This window comes from Seriola lalandi, unplaced genomic scaffold (genome assembly GCF_002814215.2).
Source record: "Seriola lalandi dorsalis isolate HSWRI2012SDOR001 ecotype SW California unplaced genomic scaffold, Sedor1 jcf7180002054692, whole genome shotgun sequence".
NCBI lineage: Eukaryota > Metazoa > Chordata > Actinopteri > Carangiformes > Carangidae > Seriola > Seriola lalandi.
In genome coordinates this window covers 251,871-274,760 of record NW_019525245.1, presented here as the reverse complement: position 1 = coordinate 274,760, position 22,890 = coordinate 251,871, and the positions used below count along the sequence as shown (strand labels likewise).

General features: G+C 35.8%; 2 protein-coding genes and 1 long non-coding RNA gene across 5 annotated transcripts in view; 1 reads left to right on the top strand and 2 right to left on the bottom strand.

The window, feature by feature from the left end:
- Nucleotides 1–17,108, bottom strand: part of pfkfb4b (6-phosphofructo-2-kinase/fructose-2,6-biphosphatase 4b) — a 23,449-nt gene extending 6,341 nt beyond the window's left edge. For 2 of the 3 annotated variants that reach the window (XM_023423490.2, XM_023423488.2), the window contains exons 1-6: nucleotides 10,385–10,581; nucleotides 8,457–8,573; nucleotides 8,266–8,362; nucleotides 6,229–6,295; nucleotides 6,045–6,119; nucleotides 5,916–5,972 (exon numbers count right to left, since the gene is read on the bottom strand). In XM_023423490.2, coding sequence (XP_023279258.1) covers nucleotides 5,916–5,972; nucleotides 6,045–6,119; nucleotides 6,229–6,295; nucleotides 8,266–8,362; nucleotides 8,457–8,573; nucleotides 10,385–10,496 — 525 coding nt within the window. In that variant the 5' untranslated portion in view covers nucleotides 10,497–10,581. Of the gene's footprint in view, nucleotides 1–5,915; nucleotides 5,973–6,044; nucleotides 6,120–6,228; nucleotides 6,296–8,265; nucleotides 8,363–8,456; nucleotides 8,574–10,384; nucleotides 10,582–16,963 lie in introns of those variants that run through there. The other variant, XM_087178559.1, reaches the window with a different exon arrangement.
- Nucleotides 17,049–18,576, top strand: LOC147818110 (uncharacterized). Its single transcript, XR_015438290.1, has 3 exons — nucleotides 17,049–17,131; nucleotides 18,035–18,101; nucleotides 18,450–18,576. It is a non-coding gene; the product is annotated as an uncharacterized LOC147818110 (long non-coding RNA).
- Nucleotides 17,369–22,890, bottom strand: LOC111667708 (actin nucleation-promoting factor WASL). The gene is made up of 9 exons (XM_023423467.2): nucleotides 21,306–22,890; nucleotides 19,527–19,673; nucleotides 19,155–19,241; nucleotides 18,979–19,063; nucleotides 18,794–18,854; nucleotides 18,617–18,701; nucleotides 18,348–18,501; nucleotides 17,994–18,208; nucleotides 17,369–17,897 (listed from the first exon to the last, which is right to left on the bottom strand). The coding sequence occupies exons 1-9, from the start codon at nucleotides 21,402–21,404 to the stop codon at nucleotides 17,760–17,762; spliced, it is 1,071 nt and encodes a 356-aa protein (XP_023279235.1). The 5' UTR covers nucleotides 21,405–22,890; the 3' UTR covers nucleotides 17,369–17,759.

Sequence of the window (22,890 nt, the reverse complement as noted above, 5' to 3'; positions counted from 1 at the left end):
TTACCTGTCTCTCCAGGCACACCTACTGACAGCTGCAGTCAATCCTGCCCTAACAATAAAAGGAGGGACCTGAGGAGCGGAGCAGCCTGCTCTCACAGTTGCCATCTACCTGTCAAGCGCTGGTGAGGGGAATCTCATCCCAACTTGATCCCTGTTCCTCAGCTGTGTCAAGAGTGTTTTTTGTAGTTGTTTTTGTTTCTTATTTGAAGTATGGCGTTGGAGATCACTGGTAGTTCAGTTATTGGTTTTTGTTCATGTTTTAGGTTAGTTTGAGTTAGTCAAGTTAGAGGGGAGTCACTGAGTGCAATGGCCCATGGCACGGCTGGCTCAGCGGCCTCCCCATCTTTTGTTCTTTTTGGCCGGGATCTCTACCTCTCTTTTGTTTCCTTTACTTGTGTAAAGTACTTTACAGTTTTGCTATGTTTGAAATAAACTTATTTCTTGGCAACCACTTTCTGGCGTCCTTCCATATGTTCCTGCCTCCAGTTTGAGCCTGTTGGATTGGTAATAGGGAGATTGTAACAGCATATTTATGCCTTACTAAACCATGACTTTTTATGTCTTAATATACAATGATGTTTTTTTTTTTTACCTTTTATGCCTTAATATACAGTGATGTTTTTTTGAGGTTTTATGCCATACTATACTGTGATGTTTTTTGACATTTTTATGCCATACACTATGACGTTTTTTTTAGCATTTTTATGCCTTACTATACTGTGTCGTTTTATTCCTTACCATACTATGACGTTTATATGACCTTTTATGCCTTACTATACTATGATCTTTTAATGACATTTTTACTATACCATGATGTTTTTATGCCATACTATACTATGACGTTTTTTACAGCATTTTTATGCCTTACTATACTGTGTCGTTTTATTCCTTACCATTCTATGACGTTTATATGACCTTTTATGCTGTAATATACTATGATGTTTTTTTGAGGTTTATGCCATACTATACTATGACGTTTTTTAGACATTTTTATGCCATACTATACTATGACGTTTTTTGACATTTTTATGCCTTACTATACTATGTCGTTTTATGCCTTATCATACTATGATGTTTTTATGACCTTTTATGCCTTAATAAACAGTGATGTTTTTTGCTTTATATTTTATGCCATACTATACTATGACGTCTTTTGACATTTTTATGCCATACTATACTATGACGTTTTTTGATATTTTTATGCCTTACTATACTGTGTCATTTTATTCCTTACCATTCAATGACGTTTATATGACCTTTTATGCTGTAATATACTATGATGTTTTTTTGAGGTTTTATGCCATACTATACTATGACGTTTTTTTGACATTTTTATGCAATAATATACCATGATGTTTTTTTAGCATTTTTATGCCTTACTATACTATGTCGTCTTATGCCTTATCATACTATGACGTTTTTATGACCTTTTATGCCTTAATAAACAGTGATGTTTTTTGCTTTATATTTTATGCCATACTATACTATGAAGTCTTTTGACATTTTTATGCCATACTATACTATGACGTTTTTTAGCATTTTTATGCCTTACTATACTATGTCGTCTTATGCCTTATCATACTATGATGTTTTTTAGCATTTTTATGCCTTACTATACTATGACGTTTTTTGACATTTTTATGCCTTACTATACTATGTCGTCTTATGCCTTATCATACTATGATGTTTTTTAGCATTTTTATGCCATACTATACTATGATGTTTTTTAGCATTTTTATGCCTTACTATACTATGTCGTCTTATGCCTTATCATACTATGATGTTTTTTAGCATTTTTATGCCTTACTATACTATGACGTTTTTTGACATTTTTATGCCATACTATACTATGACGTTTTTTTAGCATTTTTATGCCTTACTATACTATGTCGTCTTATGCCTTATCATACTATGACGTTTTTTAGCATTTTTATTCCTTACCATACTATGACGTTTATATGACCTTTTATGCCTTAATATACGGAGATGTTTTTTTGAGGTTTTCTGCCATACTATACTATGACGTTTTTATGATCTTTTATGCCTTACTATACTATGATCTTTTAATGACATTTTATGTCATACTATACCATGATGTTTTTATGCCATACTATACTATGACGTTTTTTTTAGCATTTTTATGCCTTACTATACTGTGTCGTTTTATTCCTTACCATACTATGACGTTTATATGACCTTTTATGCCTTAATATACAGTGATGTTTTTTTGATGTTTTATGCCATACTATACTATGACGTTTTTTAGCATTTTTATGCCATACTATACTATGACGTTTTGTTCCTTATCATACTATGACGTTTTTATGTCCTTTTATGCCTTAATATCGAGTGATGTTTTTTTGAGGTTTAATGCCATACTATACTATGACGTTTTTTGACATTTCATGCCATACTATACTATGACGTTTTTTTTTAGCATTTTTATGTCATACTATACCATGATGTTTTATTCCTTACCATACTATGATGTTTTTATGACCTTTTAAGCCTTAATATGCTATGATGTTTTTTTGAGGTTTTATGCCATACTATACTATGACGTTTTTTAGCATTTTTATGCCATACTATACTATGTCGTCTTATGCCTTATCATACTATGACGTTTTTATGACCTTTTATGCCTTAATATCGAGTGATGTTTTTTTGAGGTTTAATGCCATACTATACTATGACGTCTTTTGACATTTTTATGCCATACTATACTATGACGTTTTTTTTAGCATTTTTATGCCTTACTATACTGTGTCGTTTTATGCCTGACTATACTATGACGTTTTTTGCCATTTTTATTCTCTACTATAATATGACTTTTTTTGGCATTTTTTTGCCATACTATACTATGACGTTTTGTTCCTTACCATACTATGATGTTTTTATGACCTTTTAAGCCTTAATATACTATGATGTTTTTTTGAGGTTTTATGCCATACTATACTATGACGTTTTTTAGCATTTTTATGCCATACTATACTAGACGTTTTTGCTTTACCATACTATGATGTTTTTATGACCTTTTAAGCCTTAATATACTATGATGTTTTTTTGAGGTTTTATGCCATACTATACTATGACGTTTTTTAGCATTTTTATGCCATACTATACTATGACGTTTTTTGACATTTTTGTGCAATAATATACCATGATGTTTTTTAGCATTTTTATGCCTTACTATACTATGTCGTCTTATGCCTTATCATACTATGACGTTTTTATGACCTTTTATGCCTTAATATCGAGTGATGTTTTTTTGAGGTTTAATGCCATACTATACTATGACGTCTTTTGACATTTTTATGCCATACTATACTATGACGTTTTTTTAGCATTTTTATGCCTTACTATACTGTGTCATTTTATTCCTTACCATACTATGACGTTTTTATGACCTTTTAAGCCTTAATATACTGTGATGTTTTTTTGAGGTTTTTATGCCATACTATACTATGACGTTTTTTGACATTTTTATGCCTTACTATACTGTGTTGTTTTATTCCTTACCATACTATGACGTTTATGTGAGCTTTTATGCCTTAATAAACAGTGATGTTTTTTTTTTTATATTTTATGCCATACTATACTATGACGTTTTTTTAGCATTTTTATGCCTTACTATACTGTGTCATTTTATTCCTTACCAAACTATGACGTTTATATGACCTTTTATGCCTTAATATACAGTGATGTTTTTTTGATGTTTTATGCCATACTATACTATGACGTTTTTTTTAGCATTTTTATGCCTTACTATACTGTGTCGTTTTATGCCTTACCATACTATGACGTTTTTATGACCTTTTAAGCCTTAATATACTATGTTTTTTTGAGGTTTTATGCCATACTATACTATGACGTTTTTTTAGCATTTTTATGCCTTACTATACTATGACGTTTTTTGACATTTTTATGCCATACTATACTATGACGTTTTTTGACATTTTTATGCCATACTATACTATGACGTTTTTTGACATTTTTATGCCTTACTATACTGTGTTGTTTTATTCCTTACCATACTATGACGTTTATGTGAGCTTTTATGCCTTAATAAACAGTGATGTTTTTTTGAGGTTTAATGCCATACTATACTATGACGTCTTTTGACATTTTTATGCCTTACTATACTGTGTCATTTTATTCCTTACCATACTATGACGTTTATATGACCTTTTATGCCTTAATATACAGTGATGTTTTTTTGATGTTTTATGCCATACTATACTATGACGTCTTTTGACATTTTTATGCCATACTATACTATGACGTTTTTTTAGCATTTTTATGCCTTACTATACTGTGTCGTTTTATGCCTTACCATACTATGACGTTTTTATGACCTTTTAAGCCTTAATATACTATGATGTTTTTTTGAGGTTTTATGCCATACTATACTATGACGTCTTTTGACATTTTTATGCCATACTATACTATGACGTTTTTTTTTAGCATTTTATGCCTTTTATATGACCTTTTATGCCTTAATATACAGTGATGTTTTTTTGAGGTTTTATGCCATACTATACTATGACGTTTTTTGACATTTTTATGCCTTACTATACTGTCGTTTTATTCCTTACCATACTATGACGTTTATGTGACCTTTTATGCTGTAATATACTATGATGTTTTTTGAGGTTTTATGCCATACTATACTATGACATTTTTTGACATTTTTATGCAATAATATACCATGATGTTTTTTTTTAGCATTTTTATGCTTTACTATACTATGTTGTCTTATGCCTTACCATACTATGACGTTTTTATGACCTTTTATGCCTTAATAAACAGTGATGTTTTTTTTTTTTTATATTTTATGCCATACTATACTATGACGTTTTTTTTTAGCATTTTTAAGCCTTACTATACTATGTCGTTTTATTCCTTACCATACTATGACGTTTTTATGACCTTTTATGCCTCACTATACCATGATTTTTCTATTTTATGTCTTACTATACTATGACATTCTTGACGTTTTCATGCCTTATCATACTATGATGTTTTTATGCCTTATTATATTATGACTTTTTATGTCTTACTATAGTAAAACTTATTTATGCCTTCGTATACTATGACTTAGAACATACTATATGTGACATATATGTCCCTATCGCAAGAGTGATGTTCCTTTATGTGTTACTTACAAGAGGATATATTATTATGACACATATACATCCTCTGGATATAATGAAGATATAAGTTTATAACATATGAAATACTCATAGTAAAATGCAACTTTATTAAAACAACGTTTATTTAAATTCTATATGTTTGTTTTTGATTTCCGTAATAATTTCTTATTAAATTTAGACACACGTCTACCTTCTATATTTACATATATAATATGAACATATACTGACAGGCTTTGGGATGGATATATATTAATGTAAAATATGTCTATAATATAAACAGACATTAAAATACATGTTTGTATTAGCTAGACATATATGTCAATATATGATATTGTTCCAATTTCTAAACAGGTTTCATATGTAATTTGTAAAACTTATATAGCCTATAATTTAAATACAAATGTACTTATATTTCATATATGGAAATTAAACACATGCGTATATTACATTTGCTTATTTTATCTTATATGTTAATAAACCGTTAACTTTAAAGCATTAGAAAGCCAATCTCTTTGTTTTGGAGGGGTGGTGGGGTTGTTGCGTCCCTACCAATGTTGAGACCAAACCTACGCCCTTGATGGTATTCATTCTCATCTCACTCTCAACATAAGAGTGAGAAAACATATGGCTCAAATCGATTGAAATATTATTTTAAAATACATAAGGATGAATAGATTTGTCAGTTTGTTATAAAAGTATCACTTATAGTATGCAGAACCACTTTAATTATTTACACTGGATAGAAAATAAGACAATGCTTACCACTATATTTTGTGCAATAACATCTGGGTCCTCACACACAGACTCCACAAAAAACACCTGCATTGACAAGAGAGTATATTAAACTTGTAGGTCATCAAAAAAAGAAAACTGATTCAACAGTTAACATACCTTGAACCCATTCTGCTCAGCGAACTTGACGATGGTACCTCTTCTTTCTCTTGTTGTATTTGTGGCATCAAAGACCTGAAACAAAAGGAATAGATACTTCTTATGTAGCCCTGACATATACATATGGTATTTAATCTATTATTTATTTGTCAAGCAGACTTCTGAGACAGTATCAAGTACTCACCGCCACCTGTCCTCCTTCAACACTCAGGTACTGCCGAACATCATTGAGTGCTGCCATCGCACACTGACTGTTGAAAGATAGCAGACAGTCAGTCTACTACAGCCAAGAAGAACATGGAGACAGATAGAGTTTGTTTACCAAGTTGCTACTCCTACTGTTGAATTTTCATAATGCCAGTCAAGCTATAATTATCCCAAACCCTTCTGTTACAATGTGTGAAAATTTTTAAGACACAGGCTTAAAGTAACAATGGTTTACCAAAATTATAGTGCTTAAAACAGTTAGAAGTTCTTCAAAGATGTAGACATGCTGCACCCAACAAGAAAAACAACCAGATAAACAAACTCTCACTGATGACAAGAAAAATAGGAAAAATAATGTTTAAGAATTAACACTTCTTATGAAGGCCAAATGAACTTCAAACAAACATTAATGATCAGGTTTCTTTTGTGCAATTTTTGCCACTCCTCCCCATTTTGAAAGGCCTATTTCCCATTCAGACAACCCCCCAGACAGACAGACTTTATCCAGACCCCCAATTTAAAGGTTCTGTAAACGATCATCACTGGCACTAGATGTTGCACTATACCACCAGGATCTCAGACCAAAACAAATGCTTTGTTGGCCACACCTCCGGCCTCCATTCACATTCTCAGTCAGCAAGGTGTTATGAAGCCCAGTGAAAGCAACCACTAAACACACAATAAGAAGCACAACTAAATAAAGTTACCCTTGGTACACCAGAGCCTAATAAAAAACAAGTCAGCCACAACCATAAGCCCATGTTAGTATTGTCATGATATGCTCCACAGCAATGTTAACAGTAAGCCTTAGCCTTTAGCTTATGTTATCATGCCTACAGTGGCCACTCACTAATCACTAACGCATTGAGGAGAAGAAAAGCCAGTTCTGAGTCAAGCTTGAGCCCTTTAGCTACGCGTATGGCTCTCTGTCTCAGAAAAGACAGACCAGTATTGGCTCCATGCTGGAAAGATATCGAGCTACGGATTTATCCGCCAGGACCAGCCGCACGAGTGACACTGATGGAACTGGTAAAGACACTGACGGAGCCAGTAAAAACTTTATAGATGTTTTGACGATGCACCAGCTGAACAGGATTTGAGCTGGTAGTCCCCATGACTGCCTATGCTCTGGTCTTATCTCTTTCTTTTTCGGGGGCCTTTTTAGCCAAAAAACATTGTTTTTTAAGTGGAGAAAATTCTGGAAGATCGCTTTCACCTGAACACTGCCTACCAAATGGTGGCATCTTGCCTGTGGGCAGTCCCTGCATCTCTATAAATATAGGGAGGGCCAACAGTTTAACTTGGAGGGACTCACATGAACCAACTGGATATCAAGACAAAGTACAGAGAAGCTACGTAAGATTACGACACATATAGAGGGGGGATTACTTTTTTCACTGTTCAGAACGCCATTACTCTTCTTTATCTTAACATCATTGTTGGCCACTATATTATTGTTTTAAATCTCGATTACAGAACCTTTAACACAATTATATAAAACCACTTCTAAGGAAGTGAAAATAAAATAGAAAGCCCCTGAAATGTCTTTTGTGAACATCCACTGCATTAAAAAAATGCAAACAGATAATTTGGGCATCATCATTGGCCTAAAAACATAATTTTGCTTAAATGGTGTACAGACTTACTTACAGAAATATAGTTTGTTGTCATCAGATCTATAGACTGGTAGAACAACCTTACAAACATTTGATTCAGCTCATGCTCACTTAAAATTTGCCATTTTTTAAATACTGTTCTAGTATTGTATTCAGTATCATACACCTACAAGACTGTAGGAAATAGTACTGTAGTATTATGTAATTACTGTGTAGAGCCACCAGTCTGCATGTTTTCAGTCCAACCGATCACCTTGGCAAGTGATTTCACAGATGAACTCCTCCCTATCAGTCTTTGGCTGGTTGTTGGTTGTCAGACCTTTAGTTTGCCATTGCTCACATTTGGCCTCCCCTTCCATGCCAAAAGTAGACTGCTAGAGAAATCAGTGTAGACTCACCGTCTGATTTTTAAGCCTTCTTCATTATCTGGACGGAAAAACTCAAAGGACTTGTAGATCTTTAGACATTCTCTTCGATACTGGCCGACATTGAACTCTGTGACAGATAGACATATTGTATGTGTAACAATAGAGCATAGCTCATTTTTATTGTAAAGTAATATGTACATATCTGTGTGTGTGTGTCGTACCTTTGGTTGGCACACCTATCCAGTTTAGGTAGCGAGTGAGTTTCTTTGAAATGTAAGTCTTCCCTCGGGCTGGAAGTCCTACAGTCACAATCAGGGTCGGGCAATTTGTCATACATACTGAAAGAAAAGAAGAGGCAGAGAAACATTTACTGAGCTTTGTGGTGGAAATTGCCTGCAAAACACTGAGCACACACAAAAAAACACACAAAACACTGATGATTGAAGATATTGTATACAATAAAAACAAATCATATCACCATATCACAAGTCAGAAGAAAAAGTCTCCCTCAAGGAAAAATAAGATTTACTTTTTTAATGCTTTCAAGAATAAAGAAGTAAAATGCGATTGGCTCTCTGACCAACAAGAATCAAATCTAAACACCCAATTAGCAAGAAGCCATGAGCTGTTCACGCACTTATGTACATGCAACACATGAACAGGAATTCCAGCAAAGAGGACTTCTTGATATGAAAACACAGAACATCTGGTTACACTTCAAGTGGAAAGAGACAACTTTTCAAAGATTTCAGCTCACTCTATGTAACAGTAACAGTGATACACATTACTATATGAAATCCTTGCCAGACAGAGAGAGAGGAGATATTAATACTACAACAACTGAAACAGACCCTGAAAAAGCTCTCAATGAGACTGAGAAAAAGATATAGAATGGCAAATGGACAGACAGAAATACTGAAAACAAAGTTGGAAATGAGCAGGTAGACAGCGGGAGAACGTGAGGTCTTCATTTTCTCAATTCTGAAAAAGCTGGCCAGAGGCACATGGTGGTTAATTAAGGACAGCATGATGCTGTGGAACAACAAAGGTCAGTTTTGCTCTCTACTGTCTCCTGTAAGTACCAGTAACTACAATCCAGACAGCAATTCAGCCCACTTTACTGGGCTCCAACATTTTTTTTATTTTTTTAGAAATCTCTCATGTTTGTTGACAGTCATGTTGTTGCACCTCAGCTGATAATTACTTGACAAATATCACAAAAAAAAAAACCAAACAAACATTTTAATCCTTTTTCTGGGTTTACTCTATTATTATTCATGAATGCAACAGGAATGACAGCATTTTAGATTCTGCAGCCACAAATTATTTCACCAAATTTCTTTTTTTTGTTAGTTACCTTAAAATATAGCTTATAATTAAAACTGTCATTTTAAATACATTACTTGAAAAGTAGACAAAAAGAAAACCAGCACTTCTTCAGATGTCCTCCTCATGTTCACTGAGACACTCCCTCATGATATGGAACAACGGATTTTGGATTAATGTCTAAAGAGACTCTTGCAGTGACATTACTGAGGTGCGGAATAATCAGATTAAATTGAAGAGGACAAGTGTTTAGTGCCAGCTACAGGACTGGACTAGCTGCGGCTTGTTTTAAAAGGAAAACAGCTTGAAACAGACGGAGCTTGACTCAGCAAAAATAAGACGACATGCAGAGAGAGAAAACCAGACTGAGAGCAACTGGCAGAAATGGAAAACAGCTGCTCACGCTCAAACTAACACTAACAACATCAGACATGTTGGATGTTTGAGATGGTCATGGGTAATTTGATGCATTTGGATCATGTGTGTGTCATCCAATTCCGCGAGGATACAATTATTTCTATCAAGCGTGATTCAGATTTATGTATGTAAAAAACGAGCTATACAAGCTCAGCATGATGCAACACTTCAAAAACAAAAAGATAAGAATATTCAGCACTTTGTTAGTGCGCAACATCTCAAACAGCCCTGCCTAAATGTCTGAAAACGTATTATCTAGCCTACAGGTTCAGAGACAGACTGGGCTCAGGAAAACATACATTCAATAAAATATGATGAAAAACAAACGAAAGAATCTTAGCAGATGCACACAACATCACCTCCCCGTCACATCCTTTGCGGCACTTGCCGGCCGGCTGCATCTTACCCCGTCTCTGAGCTATGTGCCCGTTTCTGCAAGGCATCCAAATTTTCCTGAGCGGGTTCTGGGTGAGCTCCCGCGGGGAAGTCTCCAACTTAAAGTCTTCGTTGTCTAACATACTCGATAGTGGATCAATGATGTTACCCTCCTCACAACAAACTGTGGCGGTGGGCTGTCGCCCTGGTAGTCTGATTCAGCAACCGAGGGGGGGGTATCAGCCGAGAAACACCGGCTTCCCATTACCGTAACGACTGGAGACAGTACGCAAAACAGATTAAGGGAGAAAAATACAAGGAGCAGGATGTCCTGTTACTTGAACAGCATTTCAGACGTGTTATTCAAATATATCAAACAATAATAACATATTTACCTAAAGATAAATATAACTTTGTTTCACTAGATAATTTTAAGTCAAGGTGTGCTTACTTGCTTCTTCAGAGCTTAGAAATAAAACGGAAATCGTCTAATCCATAGAGATGGTTGAGTCCACTTAAAGAGAAACACAAATATCTGTCTCATAAGTAAACTGAGCCTTCATATAAACAAATGTACTATTACTCACAGCAAGTTGGTATTTGGGAATATAGGTTTAAGCAGGTTTTGTTATCTTTAAACTGCACATTTAGTTGTATTTGTTATCAATTAGACATTCTTCTTATGCTTTACATTTTACTGTACGTCCTGTGCTTGGATATTTCAAGTAAAATTCCTTGAATCCTATTCAAAATGTTTCCACAAAGATTTCCAGAGCATGTGCAGACGTTCAAATCCTCCTTTTCTAGGAATGAAACGTTACCGTAATGACTAGTGAAGTGAGTGGGGTGCAGCGGTGAAAAGCAGACGTTAGAAGAAAAACAAGCGTTCAGCTGTTCATGCGCAGCACACATGGGCAGTGAATGCAGCTGACAACTCCACCAATCAGAGAAGAGACGACAGCCCCAGCAGCCAATGGGAGAGGAGGACCGGGGATAAGGCGGGCGTGCTGACTGCTGGTACCTCATAAACATCATCATGAAAACTAGCATTGCCTCAAGTTTTGCACGACCCAGTCACGGGCCTCTCACAGTCACGGCCACGCATCCGTCTTATGGTTAGACAAAAGTCATCAACAACTCCAACATCAGATACACACACATACATACAGCACATCCTGTCTCATCAGCTGCTATTGTTCTTCAACTTTGGTGCCATTATTATTGAATGTATTATTAGTGGCATTCATTTTAGTATTATTTTAAAGGAAAACAGCCATGTGACAAAACAGTGAAATCTAGCATTAGTTAAAAATATCAACTTAGGACTCCAGCTAACAATTATTGTCACTGATTTGCTTATTATTTTTCTGATTGTGTGTTTCCTGTTTGGTCCATATAACAAATAAAATGTCTTGAGCTGGAAGGATAAGTTGACTAACCAACTAGTCAATCGAAAGAAAATGAATCACCAGTTGTTTTTATAACTGATTAACTGATTCAGTCATTTAAAAAACAAAAAACAAAAAACACTAGTTTGAGCTTCTCTATTGTGAGGATTTGCAACTTTTCTCAGTTTAACATCGTTGTTTATTTAATGTCTTTGGGTTTTGGACTTTAACGGAAAAAAATAGACATTTGAAACTCACCTTTTTATCTGAGAAATTATAATGGGCATATTTCACTATATCGTTATGTTTTGTATTGTTATAATGTTAATCAAGAAAGGGTAATCAAGAAAATAATTTGCAGATTCATTGGTAGTGATAGTTGCAGCCATAAAGATATTGAGATATTCAATTTATGCTGGTATACACAGAGGAACCAAACCTTCACATACAAAAGCAAAACAATTCAAATGTTTGGCATTTTTTGCTCGATTTACTACTTCATCAAAATTGTTGTTGATTCATTTTCTGTTGATTGACTAGTTTTGTCTATTAGTTTTCTGTGAGGTCTCATGTTCAGTTAAAGCATAAATATTTTCTTTGAATTCATTTTTTTCCCTCTGTTTTTTCTCTCTGCAACAGACAAGAAAAGAAAATGCAGAACAGAAGCACTCATCAGCAAATACCTATATACAACTGGTTCAAGTTTCACTTTCAAATAATGGTGGAAATATGCCAACTTAACAATATCCTGATTTGTCTGGAAGCCTGTTTGTTGTTTCTCTGCCTTGACAAGACTTTATGTAGTGTCAAGGATGTGACACCAGATGGCGTTGTGTACTTGCTTTTAAAGGCCAGATGTTTGGAATGCAGTGGAATAGACAACGCAATGAAGAGAAAGATGCATCTGGATCAGGAGAAATTACTCTGATAACTAATACTTGAGAAAAAATTTAACTTGTATACAGGATCATACTTGTCACATTCATTTAATGTGGTGTATTTGTCTAAATGCCCAATAGATGGCAGTATTAGGCTCTGCAAGCCATTGAGTTCAAACTGATGTTAAACTGTTTTAAGATCTTTTCTGATTATTAGTGCAGCCAAAGCATTTTTTTTTTAATGTGCAGTGTGAGTGTGAATTATATTCTTTCTTTCTTTTTTTAATTTAATTTGACTTTTATCCTTTGATGAACAGACTGTTGATTAGGAATCAGTTTTCCTGTTTAAAACCTGACATTTGTGTTAAGAGAGAAATTCTTATATAATTGAGCCTGGAAGACATATATGGTCTGTTATTGCACCTTCTGGATAGGAGTGAAAACCTTAAGAGGCAGTACAGACAGGACAATGCAAGTGGGGTGGAGATGGAGTGGAGCAGAGCACCATTAATTTAACCATTAACCATTATGCACGCTTGAACCATTGAAATATACTGTATATGAGCAGATACTTGAACTTGAGCTGATATCACTGAAACCCATTTAAGCTTGCTCAAATTTAACCTGTGCCGCTCACAATGTTGTATTAGTAGCACACAAGTAGCACACTCTCCCAGATATAGCTGCAGTATCTGGCATATCCATTGGTATTTGGTAGTTGCTGATATTAATAATAGTATTATTGTTGATATTATTATAATTGATATTAGTGTAAATATTATTGTTGATATTATGAATATTAGTATTATTACTGATGTTATGATTGAGTTTATTATTAATACTGCTATTACTTGATCACTGTATACTGATATTATTTTGATAGTATAGTATTATTGATATTGTTATCATTTTGATATTTAATGATGTTATTGCTATCATTTTTGTTGATGTGTCGATTGATATTATTATTGATATTAGTTTTTATAATATAGATATTACTGTTGATGTTACTTACAGTATAATACATATATTGTAAATAATTTTGAAAAGTGCAGGACTACTGACGTATAAGTGTCTATTTTGTGTTCTTTACATCATCATAGTAAACATTACAGCACATTTTGTGCTGGCATTTTAGTTTAAGTTTTTTGTCCTCAACATTCCTGAAATCAAGCAGTATCTACAAACAGTGCAACAGTGCCATCTAGTGATAACATGAAAAAAAATTAAATCAATCAATCAAAGACAATAAATAAGAACTTGAGAAAGAAACAGAAGAAAGTAGATAAATTAATTGATAGAGCAGTTAAAACTAGATAAATTTGCGATATGTCTTACAAATCTGATTGGTTTCAAAACATGATGTCAAATGATATAAGTCATTCCTTTATCACAATGAAGCCAAACAATGAAAAGCCTATCAAAAATGCAAATTAAAAAGACAAAACAGAATTTTATGAATCATCTCTACATTCAATGTCTGACTGATATTGTAACATCAGGATTTATTGTCTCCACATTTCTCACATCTGAATTGCTCCCCATTAACATCATATTAATTCTTTGCTTGATTAAAATACTCCATGCAAGAAAGTAGGAAGCACACTATCGTATAAAATATCATGTTGTCGCATTAATATTTACTTTAACTGGACAAACAACCTCAGAATAAAAGTTGATGTTGATTTATATTAGGGTTTCAACAAATGACTATTTTCATTTACAATTATTCTACTGATTATTTTTTGATTAATTGATTACTTTTTGACTAGTAATGTCTTGCCTTAAAATTGTTGGTTGCAGTAACAAAGAAAATGAAATTTACAATAAGCCAAAGAAAATCAGCACATCCTCATGTTGGATAAGCTACAGAGTATTTCAGCATTTTTGCTTGACAAATGACTTAAATAAATACATGATCATCAGATACGTTGGCAGTTAGTTGTGTTGATTAATGATGATCAACCCATTTATCTTTTCATCACTAATTTGTTTATAGCATAATCCAGAATCAGTTTTTGGGTTCTTATTGTATTACATGCGACAGACAGAGCGGTTTTGTCTGAGCCTGAACAAACAATATTCATATCTCCATTGAAGAGATTATGTTGCTACATTTGCAAGCATAGATATAAATAACAGAAATCAAACTAACATCCCAGCACCTGAACGCTAACAGATGCAAAACATCAGCCAGATCACTGCACTGAGCAGGCGCACACTTACTGCAGGAGCATTACACATACACAGCTACAGCTCTGCCCAGTGCCTATAATGAGATTCTGAGTGAGCGGGTGAACTTTCCCCTAGATAGAGAGCAGACACAGTAAGGGAAGGCGGCGCAGCTGGAAGGGGGGCAGTCCGTGAATAAGGATGGGAATGACAGATTTATTTCTGATATTCTGATTTATTGTATTATTCAGAGTAGGGATGTGACAGAGACATGGGCAGAAAAAAATTCTATTATTGAGCATAATAAAGAGATTGAAAGAAAGAAAAGGAAGACTGACTGCAGCTGGCAGCGTCTGAGGAAGCCTCTCAAGCAGCAAGATGAATATCCTGTGGGATGTAGTACGGCCACTGTGAAATGCACATATAGGGATATAATATGTGTTGGATCTGCTGGACCCGCTGAGGCATATTTCTCTCACGCTGCAGTTATGAACACATACAGGCTATGTGGGCAGTCTCAACACACAGCCATCTCGATGTTGTTAGAGTCTATTTGTAGCATCACATTTTTATTATTCTTAACAGTTTAATATGCATATAAACAATAAGAATCACAAGTAAGAATAAGTAAAATACAAAGCTGCTGTTTATATTTGTTTAGCGGTTTTTCCTGTTTTTCTGCTCAGCCCTGCCTCTCTGTGTGTAGGCAGACAGACAGCCAACAGAGCACATCTCCTACTCATTGACACAGCCTGAGCTCTGTTCATCCCTCGTACATCTGCCACAGCAGCTTGGGCAGCAGACATTTAAACCACTGTGACCATATTCGTACAAGGAACAGCAGAGAATCCTTCCCTGTGGATACAAAGCTGTCACAGTTTGTCCTCTCAGCATGGTGATCATCAACATGACAGCACAGTAACATAATAGTTAACCTCCAGGCTACATGACTAATAGAATTACATAATAGTCTATTCTTATAATAACTGAGTCTTTGGATTATATAGGCCATAGTATTAGCAGCGGTTCAGATGCCACTTGTGCACATAATGCTTCTTTTAGCATTCATTGTATTCATCGAGCAACTTCAACAACAGGAAAAATGTATATGGCCGGGTGTGACAACATGCAAACGTAACAACAGAGGAGTTGAGGCAGCACCTGTCCCAAATTAACAGTGAAATCTGTCCTCCATCTGTCACTGTCCAAAGCCGCTGCTACCCATGTTATTTAAAATGAAGCAGACTTTACTGCAGGTGCTTTCAGGAAACATGTTACTTATAATTCATTAAAATTAATCTTTGGGAGAGACACATTTTGTGGCTACAAGAATCACTATGACAACCAGATAAAAGACATAGATAATAAAAAAAGGCATTTAAAAGCAAGTCTGTCAAAATTGTCGTTGTATTTAATTTTTTAACCACTGAGTGAGCCACATGGGGACTTTCTAAATTAATGATGCCCAAGAATCATGTTGGAAGAGCCGCAGGGAGAACCAGGGTTTCCCTGGAGAAATAAAAAAGTTAAAGTGAAATAAGCCTGGAGGTCAAGGTATGTAAAGATGGCCATGTGATCACAAGTTTAACTCACTCCTGCTGCCACACAGTATGGTCTGACAGTATGCCCTGACATTACCTTTGTAAAATCCCACATAATCACTAACTCCAGAAATTTCTCAAGTGTTCTTCAGTCACAACATAAACAGATGGGACATATAATCTAAAGCAGATCTGTTTGGAGGATATTTGACACGACGTTACAATGACTGACATAATGTTTTGGAAACAGACAGTCGTGTTTAGTTCATCCTCAAAACTGTCAATCCACCAGCTAGCTTACTGGCTAGCTTACCAGCCGTTGCAGTCGGGCTAAGCAGCAGACAGGAAGATGCTAGCAACCAAAGCATCTCTGATATCTGCAAAGTCACAAACTATTTGTTCGTCACACGAAACCTGAAAAAGCCAGTCTTTCCCCAATGTGTGTCGCAGTCTGTCCCGCCTCTCCTCGGTAGAGAGCCCTGTCAGCTCTGAAGCCTGTGATGCCTACGTGACACAGACTTGTTTACTTCATCCGCCTGCTAGCCCAGCTGCTCCGTAGCACTCACTGCAAAGAGTGTCTTATATTATAAGAAAAACAAAAGTAAGGACTCGGCTGGAGTTTGCGCCCTACCTGCCCTGTCCCGCGCGTTTCTCGGGCAGCAGGAGCCCCTCATGGTCCCGGTTTAAAGTCTTTTCTTCCCAGCGTGATCGGAAGCGTGAGTCTCCACAGCAGCACAGGGTGAAGCAATGAATGAAGTGAGGGAGATGGAGGCACGCGCATTGTCGGATCCATACGCGCGTACGAGCACATCCACATTTTATTGTTTAGTTGTACTCGTGTAACTCTGTCTTTAACTCTATCCCCGCCTACAGGTGCTTTAAGCCTTTTTGTATGTTTATCATAGAGAGAGCACCACCTGCCCCCGGACCCCGGACCTCAAGGGGCCTCAGAAACAGCCAGTTTTTGATAATTCATTAATTGCAAATCTAGAGAAGTTTCACCACTTTGAAGCAGAAACAAATCATGAACACAACATTTAAGTATCATCTCTTTAGTTTTCATGAAAAAACAGTTGCTTATTTACACATCCAGCAGTTATAGAGCAACATCTGGCCACCTCTCAAATGAAGAATTCCAATATTCACCCTTTTTAGCTCTGTGCTACTAATTAACGTCTTTATTGTGTGTATTTGTTGAAGTGGCAAGATGCTGCGTACAATTGTGCAAACAGGGATAAATACAGTCCAACCAGGTAATGTTATTATCGTTTTTTTGATTATCATGGCAAAAATAAAGTTTCCATTTACAGTCTGCTGTGTGCACTGCAAATAAAAGGTTAGTAGCTATCATGGCAGGTTAATCCAGCGAGAGAAAAAGCAGCATCTCAAGTATCACAAATCTTAAATATATTTATCATAGTTAAAAATCAAGGCTTCTTAAAGGTGCAGATCCCATCTGGTTCGTTTGTACTTGTGTTTTGCTGGTCCAGCTGCTTTTGTATGAACACTTTTCTCAACGCAGCCAGGACTAAATCACCTCTTTCTGGATCTGCTAAGGAGCCCATCTAGTAAAAGAAAAGTTAGGCTCAATCAGGCCACACATTTTACATATTCAAACAGATAGAACAGAACTGAAACAACAGGCATCCTGGTCCTCTTACATGTTTGAAACTTGCACTCTTTCTCATCCTTTCTGGAACAGCTGGAGCAGGTGGAGGAGGAGGAATCTGAAGCTTGTCCACTCTCGTTGTGCCCTGTGGTGTCTGCTGGTAGGTGCTGTTGCCTTTGATGGAGGGGACTGGAGGCAAAGGCCTTTCCTTCAGAGCAATGGAGATGGATGCCCCTGCAGCTCTTGGCAATGTCTGAGAGACTGGGCCTGTCACACATGCCAACATTTTATCTTTAAAGAGCCTTTAAATGTATATAATGTATATATATATATATATATATATATATATATATATATATATACATATATATATATATATATACACTACATTTTAAAGATATAGTACCTTTGTTCCTCAACTCTCTCTGTATAGCCTTTAGTCCTCCGAATTTGTTTATGATGCAGTCGACAGCTTCAGCAATGTCTTTGTCTTTCAACTCTTCCACAGGGAGTTTTGCCTGCATCAACAGCCGTCTCATGGCGGGGTCCAGATCCTTAAACTTCACCAAGTAGAAATGGAACAGAAGGAGACTGATTACAGACTTATTTTAGTATGTCTGTGTTTTATTTCATTTGGCTCATGTATTAGTGTTTTATGTGCATGTTTTGACTCACTGAACTGGTGGCTGGTGGATCTATGTTGCATAGTGCGTCCACGGGGAAATGCTCCTCCCTATCCAAATGTTCCACTGGTCTCATTCTTCAGAGAAGAGAAATAAACAGTGAACCATCCCTTGAATCTACTACATTTTCCTCCATTTTGCATCTGTAAAGTGGTAATATTGTTCTTACCTTGAATTTGGTGGGTCCATTGTTTCAGTGTTTGCCATCTGAATCGTGTCAGTAATCTTTTCTGCAAATGGAAGTGGTGAGACAGAATAATAGGTTCAACCACTGGTCTGCTTTTCATGTGGAGAGAGCCAACACACGTTTTATGTGTTGATACATAAGAGTCATCTTTTTGTTGTTACTCTCACCTTGTTTTCTTTGGACAGCTTTTACTGAAAGATTGAATTCCTCTGCCTCCGTCTCATTTGCAAAGTTGAAGCCTATCTGATGGCCCTGTGCAAAATAAAGTAAATCCACAATAAACCAGTAAAAACTGTGATAAGACATATTACAGGCACTGAAGCTTTAACACAGGGTCACTTACATCTGCAGGGAAAGTGTGGAAGAATGTGCAATTTGCAGTGTACTTGAATGGGATATACAACTCCTGCTCCCACAGTAACTTGGCACGCTATGTTTAAGAAAAGACAGGGCAAGTACAAAAGGAAGGGAAAAAAGGCAACAACTATTACAGTAGTTACATGAGGAAAAGTACAGACACACCCATCATCATAAGACACTCTATTGTTACCAAAGGAAATAGCAAATTGATGGAAACAGTACGAGCTGTCCTATGTGCACAGCTGAACTCATACCTATATGAAGCAAAAAATACAGGAAGTGGTATACATGTTTCAGTATGTGTGCTGATGTGACTGTGTGGCGTGTGTCTGAACAGTTCTGCAGTTTCTCTTACCTTGACACAATAGAGACGCAGGAAGTATGAGTGAACAGATTGATCCTCAATGAGACACACCACACCACAACCTAGACGATGCCAGCCTGGACTCTCATGCTGGGGCTCTTTGGCCTCTAGTACCTGTGCCACTGTAGTTTTGATCAGCTGAAATAAACAATTAATCATATTCATTTTTTAAAATTGAAATATAATAAATCATCTCTTGTTCATATGTATCACAAAGCACATCCTCTACATGCTTCCCATATAAATAAAGCATAAAAATGTGAAGGCCCCAGTATTTATCTATAACAAAGCCCCTTGCAAGAATACTTCTACTGTGTTGAGCTGAAGCCTCTTCTCTGCTTGTGCAGGAACTTTAAAGCCCCTAAAAAAGAAGAGATTAAAGAGATATGTGGTATTTGTCAGTGTTAGTGCAACTGATCTGCAGTTAGTTATTTTCTGGACTCTGGTAACTTCCCTTCAAGGATCAACTTTTTCCATTAAGAAATAGTTTAGGAAACAACATCCGACATCCATACCCAAACTTCCATTTTAAACTGTGAGATTAAGACTTTTATAAAGTTTTTTTTTTTCCAGAACCAGATCATATTTTTGTGACACAGAGACATTCTGGTTTAGTTTCACAGCACTGCATAGCAGAGAGGCTGCTCCTCAGAGACACCGGTGACCTCTTTTCAGTGGCTGATGATGCTCCACTTAAATTCTCTTCAGGAGATCTCTCCATTTTATAATATCATTCGAGAAACTAGGTTGGTGTCAGGACTCCTCACTGGCTGAGCTCTTATCTCTATACACAGGTTTTTATTCATCACAGGCAAATCATCCTCACCCATAGAACACAAAACGGATGCCATCTTTTGTCTTTTAATGATTCAGTTAAAAATCCACTGTAAAAGGACGACAAAGACACAGACAGTCAGGGCATATGTGAATGCAACTCTCTGTAGTCTAAGAGTCTTATTGTGAACTGTATTCCCTAACATTTACCAAAGACACCAGCAACCTCTAAGTTTCTTAACAGAACAAGAAACTGTTTTGATCATTTAGGGAATGAATATAGCACAGGATTTAAACCCTACAGATTCACAGGGACTCTTGGCTAAATCACGTTGCCCTTTACATTGCAGAATTGACATCTGACAGTTAATGTTTATGGACCAGCTGTTATGTATTAACAGTGTTGATTGTTTTCTGCTTTTCTTTTGGTTTGTATCACTTTTATATTTTTATTATTAACTTCTTTGCTCTTCATTAGGGTTTAAAACGCGTCAACATGAAAAAGGAATCTTACTGTACATTTTTACAACTTGCAGCGCTTGGTCTTAGATGACGTAGTAGTTCCAGGAAAAACGAGCATCTGATACTGACTAAACAAAACAGCCCGCACAGAAATCCCATTCATCCACCAGCACTCTGATAACTGCTATTATGAAAACAACCTCAAGAGCGAGAATCAGAATTACTGAATGCAATGGATCATGATTCAGAGAGACATGTATCAGTAGATTGTAGACTAAATCTACTTTATCATCCACATGTTCAATTTAACAGATGAAAGTATTACTTTTAGAATATTTTACCTGAATAACACACTTTCACTTTTTGTCAGCATTGCTATTTATTTAAGTTCCATTAGTTCTTAAACTGTTCATTTATGGCAGACCTCTGTTTAATGTGGCTGGTTTACATAAATACAGAAAAAATGAGGTGAATTATCAGTAAGTTGTATTTTAAAGACATTAATTTGAAGAGACTGTAGTGAATTGAACTGACCTTACACTGAGGTTCGAGCAGAGTGAAGAGGATACCTTTCTCACGGATTGTCAGAAGATCGCTCATTACATGACATCCAGGAATCAGACTAGATGCCATCACAAGACCCTTGTTTTCACTTGTTACTCTGTTCAGTGCCACTCTCTCTAACCTCGTTCTTTCACCCTCTCTAGATGTATCCACTGAACCCACTCCTAACCATAACTGCTGTGAATATATTTCCAGTGCAGCAGGTATCCATGCAAATTTATTTGACTTATTCTACACTGTGGCTTTCAGTAACCAAATTAAGTATAGTGTAGGTTGGTACAGTGTCCAGTCAATGGATCAGGCGTCAGGATGGTAAGAAGACATTTGTTAATCATAAGTATTCAAAATGTGACTTTTTAAAGGTACTGCATGTCACCTTTTAACTTGCATGTGCTGTCTTTGCATGAAACTCTTAAAAGATAAACAGATACAATCTACAACCAGTGGTGGAAAATAACAAAGTGCATTAGTTCTGTACTTCAGTTCAGTTTTGACATACTTGTACTTTACTTGAGTATTTCCATTTTATGCTGCTTTATACTTCTACTTTGCAACATAAATACTGACTCTTTAAGTTGAGATTTGTGTTTGACATAGAAATGATATGAGTCTTTCAAATATGATATATTATTAAATTATAGATAAAATTAGCATCACCAAACTGGCCAATGAATACTTTTAAATTTGATACTTTAAGATACATTAAAATTTTCAATGCAAGACTTATTTGTAATGGAATATTTTTTACATTGTGTTAGGGGTTGGAGTCACAATATGATACAATCACAATACATTGCACAAGATGCACAACAATGGTATCACGATACAGTAATGCGATACTTAATACATTGCAATCATCTGTGATACATCACGATATCTGTGTAAGTGAAGAGGAAAAATATCCCTAATCTATTTATTCACTGCATTGTGACGTCAGTTTCACAGAATTTGACAACTAAGATGAAACAAAAGGCAGTCTTGGCACCCGCACACACACACCCGCACGCACACACACCCGCACGCACACACACATCCATTTAGAGTACGTGCATGTTATAAAAAATATTGATATTTGGCCCTAGTGTATGGATAACACATCACAATAGTAAGTAATACAATACATTTCCATATCGATATTTTGTTCTATCCTTAAAAAGTGCCAAAGTTTCTCTCTGAAGCTCTTGAGTTTTCATTTTCCTCAGTTTATTCAACATTTTAGTGAAAAAGTGAACACAATTTCTGCCGAAAACTCAATGAGTTAACATTATACAGCAGGAAGCATTAATGGCCTTGCAGAGCCTCTCAGAGGAAGAAATTTCAAGTGAACGGAAATGTCTGGTAGGGTTGATGGATCTGTACAAGAGGCATGTCAACGCCTCAACTTCTCATGGTTTGAATGTGCTTTGATGTATGTCACAATACCCTCATAATTATAACAAAAGTCCCTTCGGGTCGTATTAGCTGGATGTAATCTTGCATAATAAATTTCTTTTATGACTTCCACACACAGTCTCTCTTTTTTTACAGCAAGAACAACCAATTTCTCACAAATAGA